The sequence below is a fragment of the Seriola dumerili genome, unplaced genomic scaffold (assembly GCF_002260705.1).
Source record: "Seriola dumerili isolate Sdu_G_001 unplaced genomic scaffold, Sdu_1.0 BDQW01001850.1, whole genome shotgun sequence".
Lineage (NCBI taxonomy): Eukaryota > Metazoa > Chordata > Actinopteri > Carangiformes > Carangidae > Seriola > Seriola dumerili.
The window spans coordinates 41,802-66,604 of NW_019176105.1; the positions used below are offsets into that span (position 1 = coordinate 41,802).

Here is a 24,803-nt window from a genome sequence, read left to right on the forward strand (position 1 = left end):
AATATACATTATAAATTTATCAAGACAGTAGGTAAACATGGAGGCAGACTCTCTAAAATATGATATGAAACAGGGAAAATTAGTATTAACAACCTTGTTCTATCTGCAGCTTAAGTAAATAAAGGGATTTTTCAACATGTTATCTTATTTGCTCACATTTGTGTTGTCTGACAACGCAGACCAATTTGTAAATTACAATGATTAAAATGATTCTTTTATATTAGGCTTTAACGTCTAAAATGTTCACATTTTCCATAATGAATTCAAATCCAAAAAGAGTCCATGTCACATCTTTGATTTAGGCTGAAACTCTCTCTTCTTTTTGTTCCCTCTATATTGTGTCATCTATCCATCTGCTTATTTGATATTCTGTCAGTGTGTACTTACCATTTGTTCATCCGTCTATCTAATAGTTTATTCATGTCTGCCTCTTTGTGCTATCATATGCTCTGTGAGTGTGTGTGTTTGTGTTTTTATGTATGTGTAGTACATGTACATGTGTAGTACTTACTGTAGCACTGCGTGAACCTCCTTGCCAGCAGGGCTCTCCATTCTCATACACCATCTGACTGTACTGGTTCTTCGGCGTTCCTACCCACATCCCCCACTTCCTGAAATGAAAAACAGAAATAAGAAAAAACATGCTGACTTCTTATACTTTGTTTCCAAAAGAACTAGTTCAATCAAAGTTTCTAAAAATCAGCAATTTCCTCTCTCTTTTATAAACAGTTTGGACAAATTGAACATATAACACATATATTTCTTTTCAAACACCATACATTGTCTTATCGAAAAATACTTTCTCCCAGTAAAAATAAAAAGCTGGCAAGATGGCCGGCCTGGCACTGCCCTTCTTTGGTTCCTGGCACTGGCGCTCTCACGTCCCTTCTCCTCTTCAACAATGGAGGGGAAATATTAATTACCATTTTGTCAGAGTTAATTCTGTATGCAATAACACACAAGGGAAGGAGAAGAGAAAACACAACGCCAGTGAAGCTCATCTCAAATGAGGCTGTGCCTGCCCAGTGCTGGCTAATTACATTCTCACCAAACATTTCAAGGGGAGTTAGGAAAACCAAAGCAAACCAGGGTGCCAGTGGACACTGTCCAACACAGTATCGACAGATGCCATTTGATTACGTTTCCACCAGCTAACTTCCTCTGATCTTTCGTTGAACTTGAGCAGCTTCTTTGAGGTGGCGTTGGCTGCAGTCATGCTGCTGGTAAGTGTTGATTTTTGTAAAACATTGTAATCCTGTTAGGGAGGAAAATCTCTTCCGCATTTGATGCATGGTTGACTGAAGATTTTACTGAAATGTGTCTTGCTTTGATCTCTGTCCCACATAGGCTAGCAACTGGTTTCTGTCTGCAATGCAAAATACTCAGGACAGAGGAAATCAATCTTTTCACTTTCAGGTAAATGAAAAAAGAAACCTGATGCTCCGCAGGCTTCTTTTTTTAATCAACTGCTTGTCAATGATCTGTTAATCATTCTGGATAAAGAAATACTAAAGGCTATAAATTTAATGTTACTTTTAATATGTCTAAGTGCTTTTCTCGCCAGTACCAACCCTGTCACAAGTGCACAACACTTGATAAATGTGCCTACACTGACCTTTCCACAGCAGCAAGATCGCCTCTGCTCCTTGTTTTTAGTATCATAGAAGCTAATCTGCTGTAATTCATGACCTATTGGGATATTTTTATTAGTCCTGCTAATTGATCTCAATAGAATATTATACTGACGGCCTGGCATTAAATCCTTGTGTCACAGTGATTGCCATTTGTCATTTATCCAAAATGACTTATTGCAGTTTTTCCCTAACATCACACGAGGAATCACAAGTTTCAAATGACACGAGTCGTAAAAGAATATGGGAGGTTGTGAAAATATAAAATGTATTCTAGTTGGTTGCATTAAGTTATGTCCAACAAACATAGAATTTATTTCCACATTTCTTTAAATGCCACTTTATTCTCATTTGACCTTGAAGAAACAAACACGGACACCTCTTTGATTTTCGAAAAGCACTCTGCAGCGTTTACAGACATGGCTGTCTTCAGGTCCCCGAGTGTGGCTTTTCTGCCGTCCATGACGTGCATGGCTTATTTAAGATGCCTGAACGGGTTAGTCAGAGGTGAATTGCTCACACAAGTGGAAGCCGGCTGGGCCTGAGCGTCTCGCCTTTTTCCTTCCAGCCTGTTTGATTAGGTTTTAGCACTCTGTTAGCACCAGGAGGCCTTCAAATGGATTGCTGTCAGGGCCAGCAGACATGGCAAGCGGAGAAAGTGACAGTGCTCCGGCTCTCCCTGCTAGTTGACCAGCGATCCCTTGCGCATCACCTCCATCGCCTCCTCGTCCGACGCAGCCCCCATCGCCTAACACACCTCATTCCCTCACCTCCGTTCACTTCCTTCCTTAATCTCCATTCTCGCTCTGTCAGCCCTCCTGTGCCCCAGGAGGCAGCGTAGGCCCTGTCAATTAGGCTTGAGTTATCACTGAGATGTGGCCAACACACTACAGTCATTTGGGCTCACAGGCGTCACGAGATGGAATCTTATTGACAGATCATTCCCTGTAATAATACCTACTTGCACTTGGTATTGGCAGGCCATTTTCTACAGTCATTCTACACTTATCACCAGAATAGTGCACAGCTTGTCATTTACACCTCTGGAAAAACAACACATTGGGCCTTATTGCTTAATTTCATGGCATTAACATTACTTATATGTTAGTTTGACCCTGTGACAGACAATATAGCACTACCCAAATGTGCAAAATGGACCCCCCGGCTCAACGACAACTTCATTTTCTCATCCAATTTATCACAGTTTGGCTTTAAGCTGTAGCCATGCTACAGATGATGCTCACTTGCACTCGCAGCAGCAGGGCCAGACTCCTTAAATTATCTGGGTATACTGTATGTATTTTCTTCCTTCATAACATGTTGGCTGATCTGCTGCACCTGTTTTCTGCAGCCAAGCTGGAAACCCTGTTTGCCTGCCCAACAAAAACAGCTCACACCCAACATTACTATTCACATCACTGACTCCAATTTCCAGGGAGCAGAATAAGGAAACCAGACAATTTTCTGTTTTCAGTCCAATAAAATAACAGGAATGAAGATAATTAAAATATGTAAACAGATTAACATTGGCAATGGAGAGTAAATCACATCTTAGCTTTAGTAGAAATCCATTTCCAGCCACATGGAGACAAGAGAGGGGCCACAAACACAGACTTCCTTTTAATGATTAATGATGGCAGATATTGAACACATGCTACTTTTAAGACTTAAAACGTTGAGAATCTTATTTACAGATATCTGGGTTATGACTCATTCTTTGTCTGGCCTCCTCTAATGCCATAAAATGCACCTTCCATCACAGATAAACCTTTAATAGCAGCATATCAGGCCAGCTAAACCCATTATCCAAACATTTACTTTGCATTGTGGATGAGATAGTGGGGCCTAAGAGAACTCAGACATGCCTCTAACTGCTCACTTTCATTTAATTTCCTCTTTGAATCACTAAGGTGTGATTTCTATTGACACAAAGAATAGCAGATGGAGTTGAGATTTAATTACATCCAGTACCCACAAAAATACCATTAAAATTGCAGTTTTAGCTTCTTTAGAGTCAAGTTCGGTGCTGAAGAAAGAATCATAGAAAAAGCGATATAATATGTTGTTAATCATATGTCCAAACTTCCAATTTTGGATGTAAAATACTTTTTGCAACTGCTATGACAAAAATGTTCTCTGAGTACTCATATTGTTTTACTGATTTTTTATAATCTTATCCTCATTAGGAATAATTAGCATTAAAAAACCTGATTAGCTTCCTTTTCTTCTTCTGATAATGGCTTGAGCTGATATAAGCTCCTCTTATTTCTTTAAAACGTTGCGGTCGCCAGTGATTCTGTTTTAAACTTCACCGCGGCGCTAATCCTTACGCCTCGAGTGATAAATCCCGAAGATCCACAGCTAATCTTGCTCAACACTGAGTGGAGAGTTACCCCCTCTGATATAGCCACAAATCAACCTTTCAGAAGCAATTATCATTTAGACAACTCTACTCTGGTGTTTAAACACCCTGCAGATACTTAGGGGGGGAAAAAAAAAAAAAAAAAAATCTGGGCCAAAAGTGTGTATTTGTGCATGCATTGATGTGTGTCTGTGTAAAGCTTGTGTGTGTGTGTTTTGAGACCCTGGGCCTTCACTGGAGAGAAACTGGATGAACAAAACCACAGGGAGAAAAGAACACAGTGGTGGCCCCGTTTGGTATGTCTGTGGTTTCCTCAAGTAAACTGAATATAAATTTGCTCATTTGCCTTCAGTGCTTTCTGTGTATGTTTGTAGACATTAGAAAGCTGACGTAAGCTCCACTGAAGCATCATCATACGCATAAGCATCATGCACTGGAGCTGCCTGCATGTATTCATGTATGAAACATGCTCACATGCATGTTAATTGCATGTAAAGGAGTTATATTAGCGCATGTGCAAAGAAAGACACTAGAAAGACTAACTTCAGTACTTCATGATGTATCGACCATTTTGTGCTAATTTGAAATGGAGAAAGAACTAAAAACATTTCAGTATTTCTCAGTGTGACGTATCAAAAAACAGCCCATTAGGTTCGAAAGCTCAAATACTTTTCTGGCACTAGTATTGAAACATTTCAGGATACCCAGCCCTAAAGGCAGCTCCCATCTCCTTCTATTAGAGAGCATGAGCATCAGGCAAAGTCACTCAAACACACTTAGTTTGCAGTAACTGATGTGCCAGCTCAGCATCAGATTACATGTTAATACTTCTCTAACCAACACCTCCTCGTACTGAATCCTAACCCTGTGCATTGCTAATGACATACAGTACCTGTGTTAAGAAGGTGTAACGTCTGTGCTTATTACTGTCACCTTCCCACTGTAGCATCCACTCATTAGCTGCCACTGCAATGAATTATACCTCACAGCTATGCTTTTTCACTGCTTTAACAAGGGGTCTGGAGCAGCAAGTTAGTCCCCTCACTATGCTGTTAATGCGCTAATCATTTACAGCATGAGATGTGGTGCTGCACTAGCAGGTAGAGAGAGCAATTTGGGAGCTGCTGGTTAATTTGGATTCGGTGAAGCAGCTCTACCAAAAAAAAAAAAAAAAAATCTGGCCCATGCTCTCATAGCCAAGCAGTGCCAAGCATTGCTAACCTCTGCCACTCATGTAAGGTCACCAATCAGTGAGAAGCTTTCTGAGATGAGCCCGGCCACTGTTATTACTGTGCCAGTCACTGATGCTCCTCTCACCCTACTACCACCCAGTGTGCCCAGCACCTTACTAAATAATTCATGGGCATTGGAACATGTGAAGGGCACATGCTCGGTCAGGGCTTTGCTTTCACTTCATTTCATATGACTGATATACAAAGAGGGCATTTATACCTTGTTTTTCTTTGCTAATAGGTATTCCTTAATTATGGAGTGCAGGACTGGATTAAATATATTATTACATAATACATACTAATGAATCTGGGGATATAAATACATCTTCAACAGGTCAGATGTTGCACAAAACAGATGTTTCTGTATTGTGCGACTATTTTGTTGGCCAGTTTTCTTATGTATAGCGTGTTGACCTAATTACTCGACAACAGTGAGTAAAATCCATGACACATTTTGTGTCGCATTCGCTGCATAGACATAACATCAAGGCAATTTTATGTGCAGTTATAAAACAAATTCAGGGAGCGTATTTCATCAACAGCTCCTGACAGATATGAATCAGGGCTGATGTCAAACCCAAATCAGTATTCTGTTAACAGCTCACTTGTGCCTCATTAACGGCTGGGCTAGATGTTGCCATGGCTACCCAGCAGAAAGGCCATCAGGGGTTCACAGTGTCAACTCCTCCCACCCTCCACTGCCTACCACTTTAACCCTCTCCTCAGACACACAAGAGTCATTACCCCCTTCACCTTGATTGCCAGAGTGTGGGCTGTTGGGTTCAGGGACAATGTAGTATAAACACTTTGAGAGCACTAATATATAGGCGTAACATTTCCTATAGTAGTGAGTGTGTTATGTGAAATTTTGAATGTGCCTGGCTGTCAGTAGCTACACTAGTGTACTGTGGCATGTCCCTCTTTGAGTGTTGGGCATTAAGCGGCTGCCATGTTCCCAGGTAAAGAGGGCCCCTCTCTTTGCTAATGACACTCCAGCGAATGACCTTGACAGCTTGAAAATGAGCGCATTAAGTAGAACACTTAAATGTATAATTATGCACTTGTTCCAGTGGAACTGTCACTACTCTGTAGGTTAAATCATTAGGACTTAGATAAGATGGAAAAAAAATTAATATAATAGATCCTTTTTTTTAATGCCTATCAAAACAATTAGGAGACGGGACTGGCTTTCATATGAACACATGAGAGGGAGCATTACTCCAATCATTAAGTGAATGCATTCATAAAAGCAAATCAGTGGAGAGTAAAGCAACAAACAGCCATTAGTCAATTTATGGTAAAGAAATGTGTATGGAAATGTGATGTGCTTGTTTTCAACGTGACAGTTTGATAAAAAAAAAAAAAATTTAATCAGAGGAGCAAGATAATGAAGATTATGTATTTTGAACACTAGCACTATGTTTAAGCCTTATGGGCTGCTTCTATGATGAAAACGTACATGAATATTAAATGTCAAATATGTTTATTTAGATTCAAAAAAAGATTGTCCAATCAGAAATGTAATCCAGGTATAATGCACAGTAGAGTATGAAATGTAAACCTTGTAAAATATTACATATTAAAAAATCTCCATACCTTCAAACCCATCTACATTTATTGCAAGGGTGTAACCACTAAAAAATGGCCATTTGCGTTAATTTAAGAAAACCACCTGCTACAAGGTGGAGGGTGTCGAAAGATTAAAAAACTTTAAAAGTAGTGGTTCTGACTATTGTTCCAATAGTTATCACCAGCCTGCCATTATCAAATTTTGTCAGAAGAAAAGATTGTGCTGTACATTCATAACATATACAGATCTGGAATGTCCAGATTCAGTTCCCGAAGTTAGAGTTTGTTAAAACCTCATTAAAATTCAAATGAATGCAAAATAATAAACATTTAGCAGAGATTACAGATGAAAAGCACGCATAAATATCAAGGATATTAAAAAAAACTAATTATGATGAAGTACTAGCTATACCTTGCAGGTTAATTTAATTCAATAGAAGCTGTATTTTTTTCAAGATCATCATGGTTTCGGTTTCAACTGTCAATATCAGGTGATGTAGTAGATAATAATCTATTGTTGGTTTATCCACTTAGAAATTAACATGTTAGATGCTAAGATACTTTGTGCTTTGGTTTTACTTTTTAACCATGATTATTCAGTTAGAAAAAAATACCCATTAATTCTGTCCTTCTGTAATGGACAGGATTAGAAGTTATATCAGCTTGATACTATTATATTGTAGTTAATTATCATAGCTGGGGTTTTCCATTTAGCATTAGCAAGAATGCTGTCATTTCAAGTTTTGCTGCTGCTACGTTCCTGTCCTTACTATTCTTACACTGTTTACTGTCCCACACATCACACAGAGTTGGTGAAAGCTGAAAACAATTGTCAAATCGCAATATTGTCAAAATGCCAGAAAAAATTCTGACTGTATTTTTAGCCCATAACTGCCACAGTCAGTTAACAGTCAGGCTATTTTGCCAAGAGCTGTTCAAGTGTGTCATTCCCTGATTCAATCTCAGGTTGATGTTCAGTTTCTTTGTGCTCATTTGTAACCTGCTTGTGTTTGAGCAGTTTTACAGTAATAATCTTACAGCTCCCTCGCGATTGCTGTGCAATAAAATGGCCACCTATCGAGATAATTAGCTACAGTAATTTTCTCCTGTTTATACATGCGCAGCCACTGCAGAAAACTGCAAGTGAACAGTAATTAATCTTCGGAGAAGGGACGTGATATATTTTCCATCACAATTTCATTCCTCTTTATACTTTTAAAAAGACGTTGGGCTTTTTAGCTGCCCTCAAGACAAATCGACTCTTATTGATCAAATGAACATATTTCCATATTACGATGTCCACAGAGTCGAGTCTGCTGTTGTGCCAATAAATTTGCTCAGCTGGATCATTCAAGCTAAGGCTTCTCAAAGTGGTTTGACAGCCTGGAGGCATTCACGTCGCTGCGCCTCTTCCTCTCACCACCTGGAGATTTTCTCTGTTACATTCTTGGGCTCTTTTATTTAGAGCACTACAAGAACTCCATAGTGGCAGAACAATATAGGGTCACTAGCCTGGCAGTCGGTGTGAGAAACTGTTGTTATGCTGCGTCTGTATGTAGCCCCCCAAAAAAGGCAGATCTGTAAAAAGCATGCGTATGTCTACAGTATAGCCCTACAAACAGCCAACCTATTTGTATTTTTCACGGTGGCCAGAACATCCCACTCTCTCTGGGGTTGCTCTGTGCTGTCATTTCAACTGCCTGGCTCCTTCGCAGTGGGCATACACAGTCATTCACTGTGGTTTCAATGTTGCTAGGCTACCTCACTTCTCCACTGTTTGCTGTTTGAAAATCTACTGTTCAATAAAGCAGTTCTAGGGAGACCTGTGGGTTTGAATACTGAAGCGATATGAACCTGCAGGAGTAACTGACAAAACTAATAGCACTTTTTTTTCCTTCTAAGTTTCACAATACACTTTTCCTTTTTTCCTGTGACTTGACAACATAGTAGCACTATCTGTGCCTACCTACCTCTGCAGCCCATGCATCTCCCTCAGACATAATATTCATACATCAGAACATTTATAACCTTCCTCGGTTATATTGTCCTGTTTTAAAAGTGTACAATGTGAGTCATAACCGAAGTGGTGAAAATCTTCCCTTTGTTGTCTTCCACTGTTCTTTTAAGGTTTGTATATTCATATCTGCCCAGCAGTGTCTAGGAGTTATTATTATTCCTGTTTTGTCTATCCAGTTTTCAGCTATGGATGTTGGGCGTATTCCAAGCTTGGACTGTCAAACACAGTGTGTTTCCAAGGTTGAAGGGTGAACAAGCAAGCTGCTCACCGGGCCCTGCACAATTTCAGCACTGCCTTTTTCTCTCTCTGTGCGTGCCCTCGATGATGACGAGTGCAGAGCAGTTTGACCCCTGCACAATAGAAGGCCTAGCTCCTTGAACTTTGCAGGGCGACACACGCCGACCCCCCATGACCCCAACTGCGTGGCCACCTGATTTCCCTGGAGTCCCAAAACAAAAACTCATTGGATGACCCCTCAAATGATCCCTTCCTCCTCCACAGCTACATTTAAATCATACCACCCTGCTCCGTCTGGAGGAAAATGCATCTTAGAAAAAAAGATGCTATACTTACAAAGCATCTTATCTATTTTTGTTTTGTCTGACCACATTTCTATGGGTGTATACATTCAGGTTCTCGATTTTTCTCGATCTGTCTACATTTTTTCCTGCACCTTTTATCTTTATTGACCTTTAAAAAACCATAAGATAAAATATTGCTGTCACTTGTTTGGCTGAACATACAGAGTGAAGGTTTCTGAGTTCAAACCTCTCTGTCTGTCCCGTATCATTACAGCTGGAGCCATTTCCATGTGTTTATCCTAAGCTACCTCTGAAAGGGGCCACATTAATATTTCAAATGCACTTCTGCTGATGGTGAAAGGTTATTATGGCCAGGCGCTGTTGTGAGGGCATACTTTAAAGAGTTGTTTTTTGTTGTTGTTGTGGTTGTTAGCAGCAAATGGCTTGAATACTAAGCTAATTACTGGGTGTTGACAATGTACTTCCTGGGGACTTGTGTTTTAAAACTTAAATGGATCAGACTGATAGTGAGCTGTGGTGCTGCATGTGTTTAAGCTATTAGAGTCATTTGAAAGAAATTAAAATTAGGTTACATATTGGGTGCTTGCTGCTAACTGGAAGGAACAGTTTCTGGTGTCCTGCGTTAGATATTCGATTGTAACCTTCAGTGAGAACCTGGTTCTTGTTTGTAGTCGGATGCACACTCCGTGTTTCTGCCTATTACAATCTGAAAGTACATTTTACTTTGCAATTTGTCATCATTTTCGCCACAGCGGTATGATGTCACTGCGTTGAGCTATGTTCCTGTGGTTTACCATTATGGTGTTATTGCTTCACTTTAAATTCTGAAACCACAAAAGAAGAGAGTTTCACTCTGCCTTTTCTTTTTTCCTTTTTCATCCCAAGTTTAATGCTGCTTTAGATTAAGGCCTATGGGCATCCAGATTTACCAAAACAACCACCTCTACCAATCAGCTGTAACTTCAATGGATTAACATTAATACCCTTGTCACACATTAATGGATTACTACAGGCAGATTGTGATAAATAGCAGTGGAGAGTTTTTTTTCCTTCTTGGGTTTGACTCCTTTGGGTGGGCGTTGACGACCACGTGCCTCGTCTTATACACATGGAGTCGACAGGCCCCTGTTTTCACCAGACTGTGAGATGTTTAACAAGAGTAGAGCATCTTTTTTCTTGGCGGACTGATAAACTGTTTGTCTAGACATAGTTGGGGGAAACAGTTATTTTGAAACAAGCTGAACTAGCTGTTTTCCCTGCTTCCAGGCTTCATGCTACACTAACTAGCTCTAGCGCTACCTCGTCATTAAACCACAGACTGCTATTTTTACCTTTGTGTTCATGTATGAATGTATGGTTGAATTTCATTGTGTCAATCAGTGAGTTTTAAAGGAGCCGGTAGCTGGATTCTTTAATTTATGAGAGTCAAGCTAGCTGCTCCCTCCTGCTTCAGTCTTTATGCTAAGCTAACCACGTAATGCAAGTAATGCACACACACAAGAGTGGTGTCGATATTAATATCTCACTCTTGGCAAGAAAATGTGAATCTATTTCTTTTGGTTTTCATCATGGCAACATACAAGCAAAGAGGCTAGGAAGTCGCTGCCTAAACTGCTAATGCATTAGTTGTAAATTACAATATTGTGTGTGCGTATTGAAAAACAACAAACATTACAACCTTCAATACATCATTATTGATGAAACACATCAATACCATGGAGGCTGGAGGGAAATGAGTGTGACATGCTGATGACAAAGGGTGATCAATGTTTGTGTATGTACACTATGCACTCTGAGTGTGTGCATCTGTGTGTGTGTTGTTTTTTCCTCTAACAAACAAAGTGTTGTGCTTATATGTATGCTCATATCAGCATAAAACAGTAAAGCAACACTAGCCCTGTGTGCTACAGCACATTACCGATTTACATATGTGTGTATTTGTTTGTCTTTAGAGATGGACTGCATTTAGTAAACCCTGTGTTTGCTGTCCTGTCATTGTACCGAGCGTGTCTGGTGTGGGTGGGGGTGTGGACATTATGAAGATGGACGACGCTGTCACAGTGGGATGGTGTTTGTCGCAATGCAAGCATTTTCTTCTACTCTATTATCATTATCGTTGCTGATGTTATTGTTACAATAGCCATTTCAGGAAGCGGTTGAGCTGCTGAGACTGAAAGGCAGAAAGGCGAAATGGAAAATAGAGACATTGGAATTCAAGAGGTGAATATAAGTTGTATAATATCTACATTTACAGATAATTGGGAGCATACAGTATGACTGCTGTGCCTTATGAAATCTTTATGGCAATGCGTGTGGCCATAATATAAGAGCAAGCAGCTACAAAAGAAAGTGTTCCCAGGCTGATTTATTGTTTCTTAAGAACATTTGTATGGTTAATGGTCTAATGCCAACTATTCTGCAAAACCAAGCATGAAGGAAGGTTAGGACTCAGGGAACAATTTTAACATTTATGAGCCTTGACGCACTTCACAAACTGCGCGCTGGCCATGAGCCATAATCAGAACTCAGCAGCAACACCCTCCATTTAATACAGCAGAAACGTAACATAACTAATACAAATTAGCCGAAATGGTACAAGCAAGTATTAGCAATGTCACCGCCACAGTAGTCACAGTTCCAGCCTCACACTTTCATTGACAGGCCACACATGTTAATGCCCCCCCCCCCTTCTCTTTTTCACATGGTTGTCCTTTAGGATGCTGGAGCAGGTGTGATAAATGCTGCCGTTTAAATCAAAGCACTCCCCTCTTCCCCCCTCACCCCCTCTGGGGAGAAGGAGGATGCCTCCATGCAGATTGATATCAGGAGGCCCAGCCGTATCCTGCAAGGGGCTGACTGATGGTCTGTCTGGATAAAAAATGAACTTTATTCCCAGCGTGCGAGCTATGATTCATGTACCGCCCCTCCCCCTCCTTCCCCAAAACCGTTCCACATAGACTTTCTGGAAACAGTATAGTACATCATATAGTGCTGCACTGCCTGCCTACACCCACAAAATACCAATGAGGTGTTTGTGTTTGCATCTGATGAGACGAGTGAAGTATCAAACTAGTCCTACCTTGACATTAACGTGCTGTGGTAAATGAAAAATCAAACATCCTTCTAATCTTTCTGATGGAGGGATCAGGATCATGCCTTTCTTTTGAATTCACTAACATCAGCCTCACAGCATTTCATGTGGAATATATATTTGCCATCTTTCCCTCGAGTGCTGTTTGGCAGCGATTTTGTTTCAAACAGAGTGACCAACTCGCATGAGTCGGAGATGTGTTTGACCACTGGTTCTGTTTGGTCCTTCTGCCCTTCCATACCATCATGAGTGACAGGCAGGCAGAAGCTCTGGGGTCACATTACTCACAGTTAGCATTCTGTTCTTCCTTTTTCATGCGCTAACAACATGGTGAAGCATTGCACTTTCCGCTCCAAAAGTGAGTGGGTAGTGTGGGAGGTGGCGGTGCAAAAAAGAACACAGCCCTGCTTTAGATTCCAATTAATTTGCCATCTGAAAGCAAAACTATATGTGCAGAGAAGGATAATTGCTAATAAATTATCTTCAACATCTCACTTCAGCCGCCAAAAGAAGACAAGCCAAGCCTAATGGCATCACATCTCAAAGGAGTCAAACTGTTTTGACACTGTGTTGCAAATCTTCCATGGTCATTTAGGCATTTATATTGTCTGTTCGCAAAACAAGTTGTTAGCCTATGTGACCGCTACAACCAAAACAGCACTGCAATTGAGTCTTCCTCTTTGGGGAGGAGTTGCAGGGAATCATAAAAGCTTTTTTTTTTTTCCCAGAGAGGTGTCAATGTCGATGGAATAGCTTTTCCATAATTGCACCCTATAAAAGTGTCGGATGGCTGACGGTTAAGGCTAATGAGAGAGTGGAACAGGACAGTGAGACGACATCCCGTAATTATCACCTCAAATCTAAAATTCAAAGAAGACAAAAAGTAAAAAAAACAGGGCAATGATCAGTGTGATATATACGTTTTTTTCCTTGATCTGTTTGACAAAGAAGTTACGATGATAAGGAGGTGGGAAAAGGTGGTGTCAAAGTCAGAAAGACAAAAAAAAATATCAAAACATATCTGACCAAGAAAGTTACTGTTACAGTCTAGGTAGTTTTTAGACTGGTGCCTTTGAGCAATTTCACTTCCAGTGAGTGCACTAACACTCCTGGGGAACAAAGAATGAAAAAAAAAAATACATATTTTGTAACAACTAAACGTGCGTTTCTATGGGGACTGAGTTGCATCTTTCATTGCACATAGGCGGTTTGATACACACCACTGTCCAACAGTCGACACTGTCAATCCCAAGGGGACCGTAAAAGGCCAGAGCATAATCCTTTAGATGAAATTGAAACCCTTTGAGGCTGAGGAAATATAACCCCAGCAGTATATGAAACTCGCCCCCTGTTTGTCATTGATCAAAAGGTATTAAACCTATAATAGAGATCTGTTAGCAATTGATTAAAGGTCATATGAAGCCTAACAGAGGTTGAATAACAATAATAAAAAAAAAATCAATAGCGCAAATATTGGTTTGAGGGTAACTTTACATGAGCACTGTAACAATGATTAAAGAGCTTTCAAAGGATTAGTATCAGGTCCATCCATGAAATGGAGAATCCTGTCATGTGGATTTATCTAATAGGTATAAATAAAAAATGAAGTCGTGGTTTTGATTTTCAGTCTGATTAATCATATCTTATTCTACTGTCATTTCAGACCCTGCCACTCCCACCTGCCTGCCTTTCCTGCCAGCAGAATCACCTGATCCGCTCCTCCGGACTCACCTGCTCACCTGTTCCCCTTTCCCCTCATCAGCTCGCCAGTATATGTAGCAGTCCATTTGCATTTGCTGTCTGCCAGATTGTCTTTGTGCCGCGTGCCTTTGCTTTCCAGCGCTCTGTTCTTTGCCTGCCTGTTTTGATCCTGCTCGTGTTGTTGACCTTGCCTATGTTTTTTTTGGAGGGGATTTTGCCTCAACCCAAACCTTTGTAGTTTGTTTGCCTGTTTGGATTTTTGTATCTTTTTTTTTTTTTTTCCCACTGTAAAGACTGTTTACTTTTACATCTGCCTCCTGAGTGCTGTTGGGTTGCTTGTCTGAGAATCGTGACACTTTCTGGCTTCATTGGGTGATGAAAGACCAAGGACAACAAAATATATCTTGGATTCCAAAAAGCTGCTTGAGAAAAAAAAAAAAAATTACCAGTTTTTATGGCTTTATATTAGAAGTGTGAATGTTCTCTCCAGGAAACTCTAAATGTCACAGCACACAATGTATTCACAATGCTGTGAAGCTCGAAGTGTCGAACTACAAACGTTAAATTGTTAACATCTACTCTTGGGTACTGCAGATGGTGCCGCAAAATGGCTGCACTCACGAGAGCTCTGAGTCAACTCAGCAAACCTGTGTGGATTTCCTGTTTATTACCGGCTTTTTTTTTTTTTTTGCTCATACAGTGCTATCATACATTCTGTACGACTGACAAACACTTTTGGAGATATAATCATCAGCCAGTTTGGACCTTTTGACACAGCAGACGGCGTACTCCCCCTTTTGTTTACTTAAACGTCGGAGGAGGAAAACAGACAGAGGGAAGCACGCCGGGACTCTATGGAGAACCCGACTGATAAACAACAAACCTCCTCTGCCCAGTGTTCTGCTAGCTAATGCTCAGTTCCTGGACAATGACTTCGACGAGCTGCACAATGGGATATTAGGAACTGCTGGATTGTGGTGTTCACTGAGACATGGCTTGTGCCCGACTGTGTCGTCAGTCCGGAGGGTTTCTCTGTCTACCGACAAAACACAACAACAGACTCAGGCAAGTCGAGGGGAGGGGGTGTCTGCTCTATGGTTAACTCTTCATGGGCCATGGATGACTGTTTCTTAACAAAACATTGCTCCCTGGTTCTGTAACTGCGCACCATAAAAGTTAGACCTTTCTACCTCCCCAGAGAGTCCTCCTCACAGCTGCTTACATCCCCCCACAGGCTGATAAATCTTTAGCCCTAGAGGAGCTGTATAGGATTGAAAATGGACTGGAGTCTCACATCCATATGCTAAGCTCATTTTTTGGGAGAGACTTTAACAGAAACAACACATAGAAGGTTCTCCTCAAATACAATCAATATATCATTTTCCCACCAGTGGAGATTCTGGCCCATTGTTACACTCCATTCCCCCGGCCTGCTTTTTGAAGGGCAGACCACTGCTCTATCCTACTGTTATCTGTGTATAGGCAGAAGCTGAAATAGGAAAAACTGGTTTCCAAAGTCATTTACCAATTGAACAAAGAGGCTGAGGGGGACTGCTTACACAAGCTTACACAACAACTGACTGGCAGATGTTTGAGGACACAGCCAGTGGCAACATCAGTGAATACACAGACTCTGTCATAGACTACATACGTACGACAATGTTATTCCGAAAGCCACTGTCTGCACCCACCCCAACCGCAAACCCTGGGTCAGCCGGGAGATCCATGCTAGACTTAAAGCGTGGACCACCGTCTTCAACTCAGGGCACCCTGACGCCTATAAAGCAGCCAGATATGACCTGTTGGAGTCAATCAGGGATGCCTAGAGGGCCACATTGCCACAGTGACCCTGGAAATAGGCGACATGAGATGCTCCAAAAGGGTCGAACCTCACAAAGCTCCATGGCCAGTTGCCATCTCAAGAAACCAGTAGCCACCTGTTTAAATGACTTCCACCCTGTTGCACCGCCATCACTCATCATAAAGTGCTTTAAGCGACTAGTCAAAATCTACAACTGCTCGTCCATGCTGCTCCCATGACAACATTGCCTTGGCAACATACACTGCTCTTACCCAACTGGATAAAAGAAATATATACGTCAGAATGGTCTTCATTGATTACAGCTTGGCATTCAACACCATCATTTCCTCAAACTTGTCTCTAATCTCTAATAACTGATCTTGGACTGGAGACTTCCATCTGCAGCTGGATATTCGGTGGGGCAGTGGCTCTATTTCCTGAGGGGACTGAGGAAGTCTGGCATGAACTAGAGGAACTGCTCTGCCCACAGCCACAAAGAGAGTGGTGGAGGCGGGACAGCACATAATTGCTACTGCTGTTGAACCAGGACTATCAACCATGACTGCTGCTATTGAGCCAGGACTGGTACATACCCAATGTGTAATACTGTCATACACACTTGTCACTTCTACTTACACATACATGACAATACACTTACATAAATCCTCATATATTTCATTTCTATCTCATCCCATTTTTATTTAATCTTATATTATTAATGTATATAACCAGTGCAATGTAACCACCTTATTGCTTATCTGACCTGTTTTTCCCGTCCAGCACTTTTCATCGTACTGTCGAGCCTGTGTTAATCTACACATGACTAAAACAAATGAACTGTCTGACTGACTGCATTTAGTGTATTTCCATTGTCCCTGACATGCACTGGCTGGTCATATTTTGAGATTTCAAAAGAGGAGGTGATTGAGGTACTTACCCTAATGAGACCTCTGTTCCTGCAGTGTTCTTCTGTGTGACTTGATTGAATGGGCACAGGGTATAAGTATACCTGCAAAAGGAAAAGGAAAACATAATGCCAACAATGAGAAAATGGTACACAAGATTTTAATCCATGGTGCTTTTACTATACCTCATAATAGCTCAATTGTGCTTTCTTGCTCTTTGATGAAAAACTAAAGCTCAACAAAAATACATCAGCATATAGCACAGAATTGTTGTTATGAGTGTATTATCCAGCTGGAATAAAGTACTGAAAAAATACACTATAGAAATGCCAAACATTTTTTAGGTAATTTAGAAACAGTTGCATAGTTTGCCCATGAGGGAACACTGTCAGATTTATTTTTCCAATTGTAAAATGTCAGACTCAGCCCATAACTTGGTCTTATGGGATCCCTATTGAAAATGTTATGTATTTATATTAAAGCTGCTCTATGGAAAATGTTTATATCAACGATAGATCAAAAGATCAGGTGTAATGTGAAATGCGTCACAGAATTAGCAGTACCCCCCCATCTCTAGGGAAGTCTTTGGCGTCATTTCAGCTCATTGTTTTGGTTTTACGGCACACACTTGACAAAAGTTAGCGACTTGCTGGTTAGCATAATAGAACATTAAGCCAAGACAAAAACATGACTCCAAATGAATGCTAATGTCGCTGTGTATCTGCTGGATGTGTAAATACCGTCTGCTAATACATTAGCCCTAACAATTTATATGGTAGTAATATGTCAGTGGTGTGTTTACAGCTTGTTTCTGCTCCCCCAAGTGGCCAAAAAATCAGTCCATGCAGGTTTAAAAAACTGTTAATACAATATTCAAATGCAGACAAGAAAAGTACGGTGAATATAGACAGTGAAGTACCATAGCAGTGTTTTACTAAGCAGAATTATTGAACAGTGAGACACTGTCTAGGCTCAGTGGCTACCTACTGGGACAGAAGATTGACAAGGAGCTACCAGTTATACTGCCACCCACAGCTCCTCCACCAAGGCAAAGAGGAGTATGGAGGAGTTAGCAATTAGCACAGACCATCACTAATGTACTTGCTGGGCATAGTGCTGGAGCACAAGCACGATCACTAGCTCCAGTAACAAACTGATCAAAGACCTTGATGGTGAAACCGACAGGGGCGAAAAGGCAGCCAAGCTTTTTTCCTTGACATTTGAACCATTACACTGACTGTTATAAAAGAGCAGAGGATACCTAGACAACCACGAGAGCCAGAGAGATAGAGACGGGGAGAAAATCCAGGGTGGAGGGAAAAAAAATGGCTGTGGCGTAAGTAGATGTGGGCCGGGAGGTGCGGGGGGGATCAAAAGCTGTATGAGAAAAAAGCAAGATGAAAGAAAAGAAAATGATGAACATCAGAGAAAGGGAGATAGTGGGAGAGATGTAAGTGATTGGCTGCCGAGATCTTTTGCTCATGCGCTTGTTTGTGAATTGTATTAAATGCCTCTCATCTGGGAGACTCTCACTTATTGGTTCATGTCTACTGTATGTTTTGATGGGGATGCCCCTGCCCCCATCCACCAGATATAAGGCCACGGAAAAAAAAATAACAGAAGCATCTTCTTTGACTGCAGAGTAAGCAGTATAGCTCAGAGTAGAATTAAATGCGTCTCACCATGACTAAGCCTATTGAGAATCCATTGCCCCTCCAAGGAATCTGACACTGTGCAGCAAGGTTCCTGCTGGGCTGTTTTCATATTTATTTGTGCTCTACTACTTTATCCTCAATCTATATATTTTTTAGATATTCTGCTGGCAACGTTTATCTGCTGGTCGGTTGGTTCATCACTTGGTCCAGACTAAAATATCTCAGTAACTACTGGATGGATTGCCATGAAATTTGATGCAGGCATTCATGTCCCCCCCAGGATGAATGAAGATTTTAGCGGTCCTCTGACCTCTCATTTATCACCATCATCAAACCAACACTGTGCCTAAGTACAGCCTCACAGAGCCGCTAGCATGGCTGTAAACTCTTCGTCTTGTTCCTATCTTCAGAATACAAGAGGAGCTAAGAATTGGTTAAAGGTTTCTTCACAGCTGGCCTTGACCTTGTCAAGGACACTCAACACCCTCAGTCAGCTCCATCATCACATTATAAGTTAGCAGGACACCCACACCTGAAGTACCTGAGAGAACTTACATAACTGCTGCATGGAGTTTGAAATAGAAACTGAAACTCATCAGTGCTTTGGTCCAAATTTTTAACACGATTTCTCAACCAGAACCCTTAAAAGCACAATCAAATGCCAAATTAAACAATGTCATGTTAGCCAAATAACCTCCCATACTCAAGAAAAGAATAATAAAATAAATAAATCAGAATTCTCTCTCGACACTTGCTTTATTGTTCCTTATACAAGCCACTAGATTCATTAAGTTTGTAAAGCAGGTGTTTCAGCAACAACAAACATCCTCATCTGAGCCCAGAAACAGATGGCACCTGATAGACAGAGGGATACTGAGGAGAGGAAGGGGGGAAGGAAAAAGGGGTAACGCAGTGAAAAAGCAATCAACTGCGTCCCATAAGGGAGTACCCCTGTATGTCTGTACCTTTCTCCCCCTCTCTATCACCCTCTCTTTTACCCTCAAGGCAAAGCCATTCATCCCTGCCCACTTTTGCTGACACGCCAGCACTGCACATACACACATGCAGGGAAAAAAAAAAAAGAAGCTAGGCTATTTGTGTGCGGGGGCACTGTGATCTGACCTTGGATGCTCGCCTCCATGTGGCAGCTTGTGAGAAAACAAAAGCAGGCAAGGCAACACAGAAAATGTGTCGATGGTTAAAAAAAAAAAAAAAAAAAGTTAAGAGAGATTAGAAATGCCGAGCCCAACATGCGGATGGAGGTGCAGGTTGATTAGCTGTCTGTCTCCAAGACAGACACTTCACATTCTGTCGCCTCCATTACATAAATGGGACACTGCAGAAAGGTCAAACGAGTACATTTACACAAACTGTCCCCAGCTATCCTTTGCAAGTGAGCACAGTGTGACACGAAGGAGGAAATATCCGCTGAGATGGACGGGCGGTGACAAAGGCTTTGAAGAGAAGAGACTGACAGCGATGGAAATATAAGGCAAAGAAACAGCCAGGAGAACAGAGACAAAATCAGAGGAAAGGAAACGACGGAAGGATAAAAAGCAATAAAAGTGCGCAAAGGAGAGTGGGAGGGAATCAGAGTGCGCTGGTACTGACGCTGTGCATATGAATCACCAACTGAACAGGCCGCAAATATGACAGATGATGACGTGCGACAAGGGGGACACCAGGCGGAGGATACAAAGGATAAGAAAGAAAGAGACAAGAAGATAAATCCTGCTGCGTCTGACTGATTAAACCTTTGACAATAATTAGAAGGCTACGATGAGCAGCAGATCAAAAATGACTACAGTGATCCTCCCATTCGGGTCCTGAACTCCACGTTGGGTGTCTTTCTGTTCCCCACATTCAATCTGTCACTATCTGACAATGCAGCACTGACACTAGCCATAATAAGTTGGTACCACTGTGTCAATCTTTGGCAGGTGTTCTAAAGCCAGAAAGGTACACGGTTACAGAATAAATATCTTAGATGCAACCACTTAGGCCCTCAGGCAGTATTTCATACTTCACTGCTTCACCGGACTGCTGCTTTAGTTCACTCATAAATCTGCTGGTTTCTGGAGCTAAACTACAACTATGGCAAATTGTTTGGAATTTAAGATAATGGAATTAAGTATAAAACGCAAACTTAAACCTCATCCCAGTCTTCTAAAAATCGCTATTAATGTAAGATATTACACAGACTGGTAACAAATTAACTCCTCTATTTGTAGCATTTTTAGTCATTGTATGAAGACGTAATAATTTTTTAACGCTACCATAATGTTACTCTGTAGCTAAAAAAAGATATGAGGACATCTTTAAGTGATTATTAATGTACTTACGAAGAAACTATAACTTCCTGTGATGCGTCAGTTACTCGTGTCAAGAGTAGATGAATGATTAATAACATAATGTAACAGTTGTAATCATATTTAATGATTTACACACACATGAAACGATTCTTACGGTGTGTTATGAAACTTATATTAAGTCTTTATGAACACACACAAATTAGCAATCTTGCTCACTTGTCATGGAGCATGAAGACGAATGAACATTATAAAATGTATGTATACGTTGTGATAAACTAGAATTTACAGTTCAGACACAGTCACCCAACTAGTGTTCACTGGGGCTACACAGGAAAAAAAAAAGATAAGCATATTTATTCTGAAGTCCTGAGATTGAGTCAAGAGAGGGAGAAGGAGAGAGAGAGGGCAATTAAGCCCTTCTCCCACTAGACTGCTATGTGACGGCGTGGGTGGAGTTCACTGAGGGTGACACTGCAAACTGCAGTAACGTCAACACCAGCTAATTGGTTTACAGGTAACACTGTGTACACTTGGGCTGGCATGCCAGAGGTCAAAGGTGACTCAGCAATATACAGTGACGTGGTTAATTGTTTAGTCGCAAACTTTATGGAAAACCAACACTTTATCTTGATAGCTTCGAGGCCAAACGCAGGTAACACATTTATCAACACAACGGCTTTCAATAAACAAAGTAGCGTCGACATTGCATAACAGTTTACACTCTAGGCGCTTTAATACTGTATTTATGAAGCCATCATGTTGTTCGTGATACTGTAAGATTTACATTATTTTGTCACCTATAAATAAGAAAAGAAAATACAACCCTATATTTGCATGCATGTATTAATATAAAATTTCATAATTTAGGCTGTAAATACTGCAGGTCAGGCAAGGTAATATTCTTGTCTACAAAAGCATTTATGTCATTGTTTCAAAGATGTTGCTGAATTACACCATAGACACAAAGTGTTACAAACTCCAAAATAAATAAGCCTCTCTTTCTGCTGAGCTATGAGTAATTGTGAGAGATAACAATTAATTGCTTTAGCACCTTTTTCGAGCAGTGCACAAGGTGTTTACAATTAAACGCTAATAACGGTCACATTTACAGAAAAACAAAGAAACATTTACCAGCAGGAGCAATATGTGCAAATAACATCTGGCTAATTTTAATGGAAAATAAATTAAATTCATGTACTGATCATTTGGGGAGGACAATCTGTCTGGCTCTTTTGTCTCTGTGTTACTGGTGCTCCAACTAGTAAAATGCAGCACAGTGTGTGTACTGAAGAGAGTATGATATTTACAACTATTAGTTGTCCTTTTTTTTTTTTGTTAAGAAGACTGATTCCATTCCTCATTCTATTAGATGAATATGAAGCTACAGTCAGCAGCCATGCAGCTTAGCTTAGCACAAAGACTGGAAACAGGGGGAAACAGCTAGCCTAGCCTGGCAGCCAGGATGTCACTGCACCCAGCTAAGAAAAAGTCCCGCACATATCCCCCCTGTAAAACCACATCAGCTTCATTTTTAAGGTTTAAACACACAAAAGAAAACGCATCAGTCAGTGAGTTTAAGAGGTGTGGATAGGTGGATCTTCTCATAGGAGGTCTTGCATCAAATAGTGAATTCCACTGTACTGTATGCAGAATGCTGCATGCAGTATTATCTTCAGGGTTAGCGTGGCCTGTTGTGGTGGGATGGTGGGGCCCAATGTGACATCTCACAGGGCCCAAAATCGCTGGCGGCGACACTGCCTGTCTGTCCTTTAATCAGCAGATCCATCTTTGAGCCCCAAGCCCACAAGTCTACACCTTGCTGAAGCGACTGCACCCTTGTTACAGGTTACAACTGGCCATACTACCATAGCAATACCTATTCTGTGAGTGTCTCAATCCTATGTCTCATAAAAGTACATACTGACCCATCAAACGGACAACAAACACCTAGTATGGATTACAGCCCTTATAGTGAAACGTGCACTGCACACTGTGTACCGTCTTTGAACACACTGGATAAGAATAAAATGGGCACCTGGAAAAGGGCATTCCCTGGACTAAACTCAGATAAGTGCTGATGAGGTGAGTTTTTTTTTTCTGTTTGAGTCAAACTTACAAAAATGCAGAGCTAGTCATGCCACAACATATTTTATTGCGCTTGTTTGTGGCTTTCTCTTTTCGGATTTTGCTGCCGTTTCACTAGTTTAGCTTGCAATGATTTTCTTTTATTTTACAGTGAATCAATGTGACATCTGAAAATTAGAAGTGGATTTATGTGTGTGCTTTCAATATGTTTTTTTTTTTTTTTTTTTTGCAGAAATATGGATGACTCAGTATTAATATATTTTAAATGCCTTCAATCAAAATATTGCAGTATAGAGTTCCCATCTGACACACACTAAAGTTGAAAGTTCTGTTAAGAAAGATTAATAAAATAGAAGATATAATTCAAAAGTTTAGTCCTTTGTTCAAATAACAGTACAACAAAGGTAGGTAGTGTATTCAGTACAGATCTAGAAGGCCAGTACAAACAGTATGGCCCTGAACTAATGTATAGGTACTAAACATTTAAATCCAACTGCATAAATGTACTGTATATGATTAGTAAGCACACCTAGCTTTATCTGCTCAATATATTACAGTCAGGGATTTAATGCTTTTCAGTTCAACCTTTATTACACCATTACTTATAATCACTGTATTGTTATAACTGTTGTTACTGTCCTTTCATTATGTAATAAGAGCAAGCCTATTTCTATTTTATGGAAAAAAAGCTTCGCCTTAATACAGAGGACATTTTTCCAGGAGTGTATTTAATATAAGAGCAACCTACTGTGGGAAATGAAGGTGGGAGCGAGGCACTTTGATTTATGTCTTTATGGAGAGAAAGTTCTGCAGTGTTTGGATCGCTCTCCCACATTAAAAGTATAAAAAAGTACAGCTGTGATGACAGCTGCACTTTTAGTGATTCTAAAATTTGAATGGTCAGCTCATCAGGCCTCAAGTGCAATTATGGAATCAAATTTCAACAGTATAACCTTATATTAGGTGGACTATTTAAAATGACATCATTATCACTGTGGGGTTGAGTAAGTGCAATTCCTTTCACTTGGTAGTTGAGTTGAGAGTTTGCTGGCAGCTCAACCCAGTGCCAGTTCTTACTTCTAGAGCCAGTTAAAAAGAAGACATACTCAAAGTAGGCCATTTTTCAGTTTACCTTCATTTTCCACATGGCGGACCACAAATTCAAGTCTGAATAAAATGCTATACGCTGTTTTTACTATGAGTCTGATTGAAGTTTGCTTTCCTGACAGCTCATCATATTTTGGCCTTGAAAATCTTTATGCAAAGCTGAGATTCAATGCACAAGGTTGATTTACGTATATCATATATACATTTTTTTCTTTTTTTTTTTTATCTTATTATGCTTTCTGTGAAGCAACAAGAAGAGGGAAAGTGAATGCACAGCAGAGACCTCTTTCCCACACAAATTACCCAGGAAAAAAAAAAAAACACAGAGTGAAAGAGCCTCTCTCCCTGAAAAGATGCCTCCATTTATATGCGAAAAATGGGAAACAAAACAAGCCAAACTTGAAGCCAATTTAGTTTTTAGAGCCACTCACTAAGGGAAATGAGTCAAATAGCCTCTGGCAGATCATTTAAAGCTGCATTCTCCCTGTCATCTCTCAAGATGTTACATTATTATTGCTATTTTCTTCTCAAAATAGGTGAAGGTTGAGGCATATGGAAGATATGATAGGAACTAAGGGACAACAGCTGGTCCGTATGGGTCTTTAAAATCTCTCCAAATACATTGAACTGAACTGTGGAATTGCACTTCGAAAATAAAATCCCATGCACATAAATATCTATGTTTGTTACATGTTCTTTTAATTGTTATAAACTGAAGGAATACAGTACAACTAGAGAGCAAACGCCGGCCGCAACACCCAACATTATTACATGAGTAGTCAGCATTCATGGA

General features: G+C 40.5%; 1 protein-coding gene across 1 annotated transcript in view; it reads right to left on the reverse strand.

The window, feature by feature from the left end:
- LOC111239080 (glucosidase 2 subunit beta-like) overlaps nt 1–24,803 on the reverse strand; it is a 120,346-nt gene that overhangs the window by 4,730 nt on the left and 90,813 nt on the right. The window contains exons 13-14 of the mRNA XM_022768848.1: nt 16,884–16,955; nt 512–611 (exon numbers count right to left, since the gene is read on the reverse strand). Coding sequence (XP_022624569.1) covers nt 512–611; nt 16,884–16,955 — 172 coding nt within the window. The remainder of the gene's footprint in view (nt 1–511; nt 612–16,883; nt 16,956–24,803) is intronic.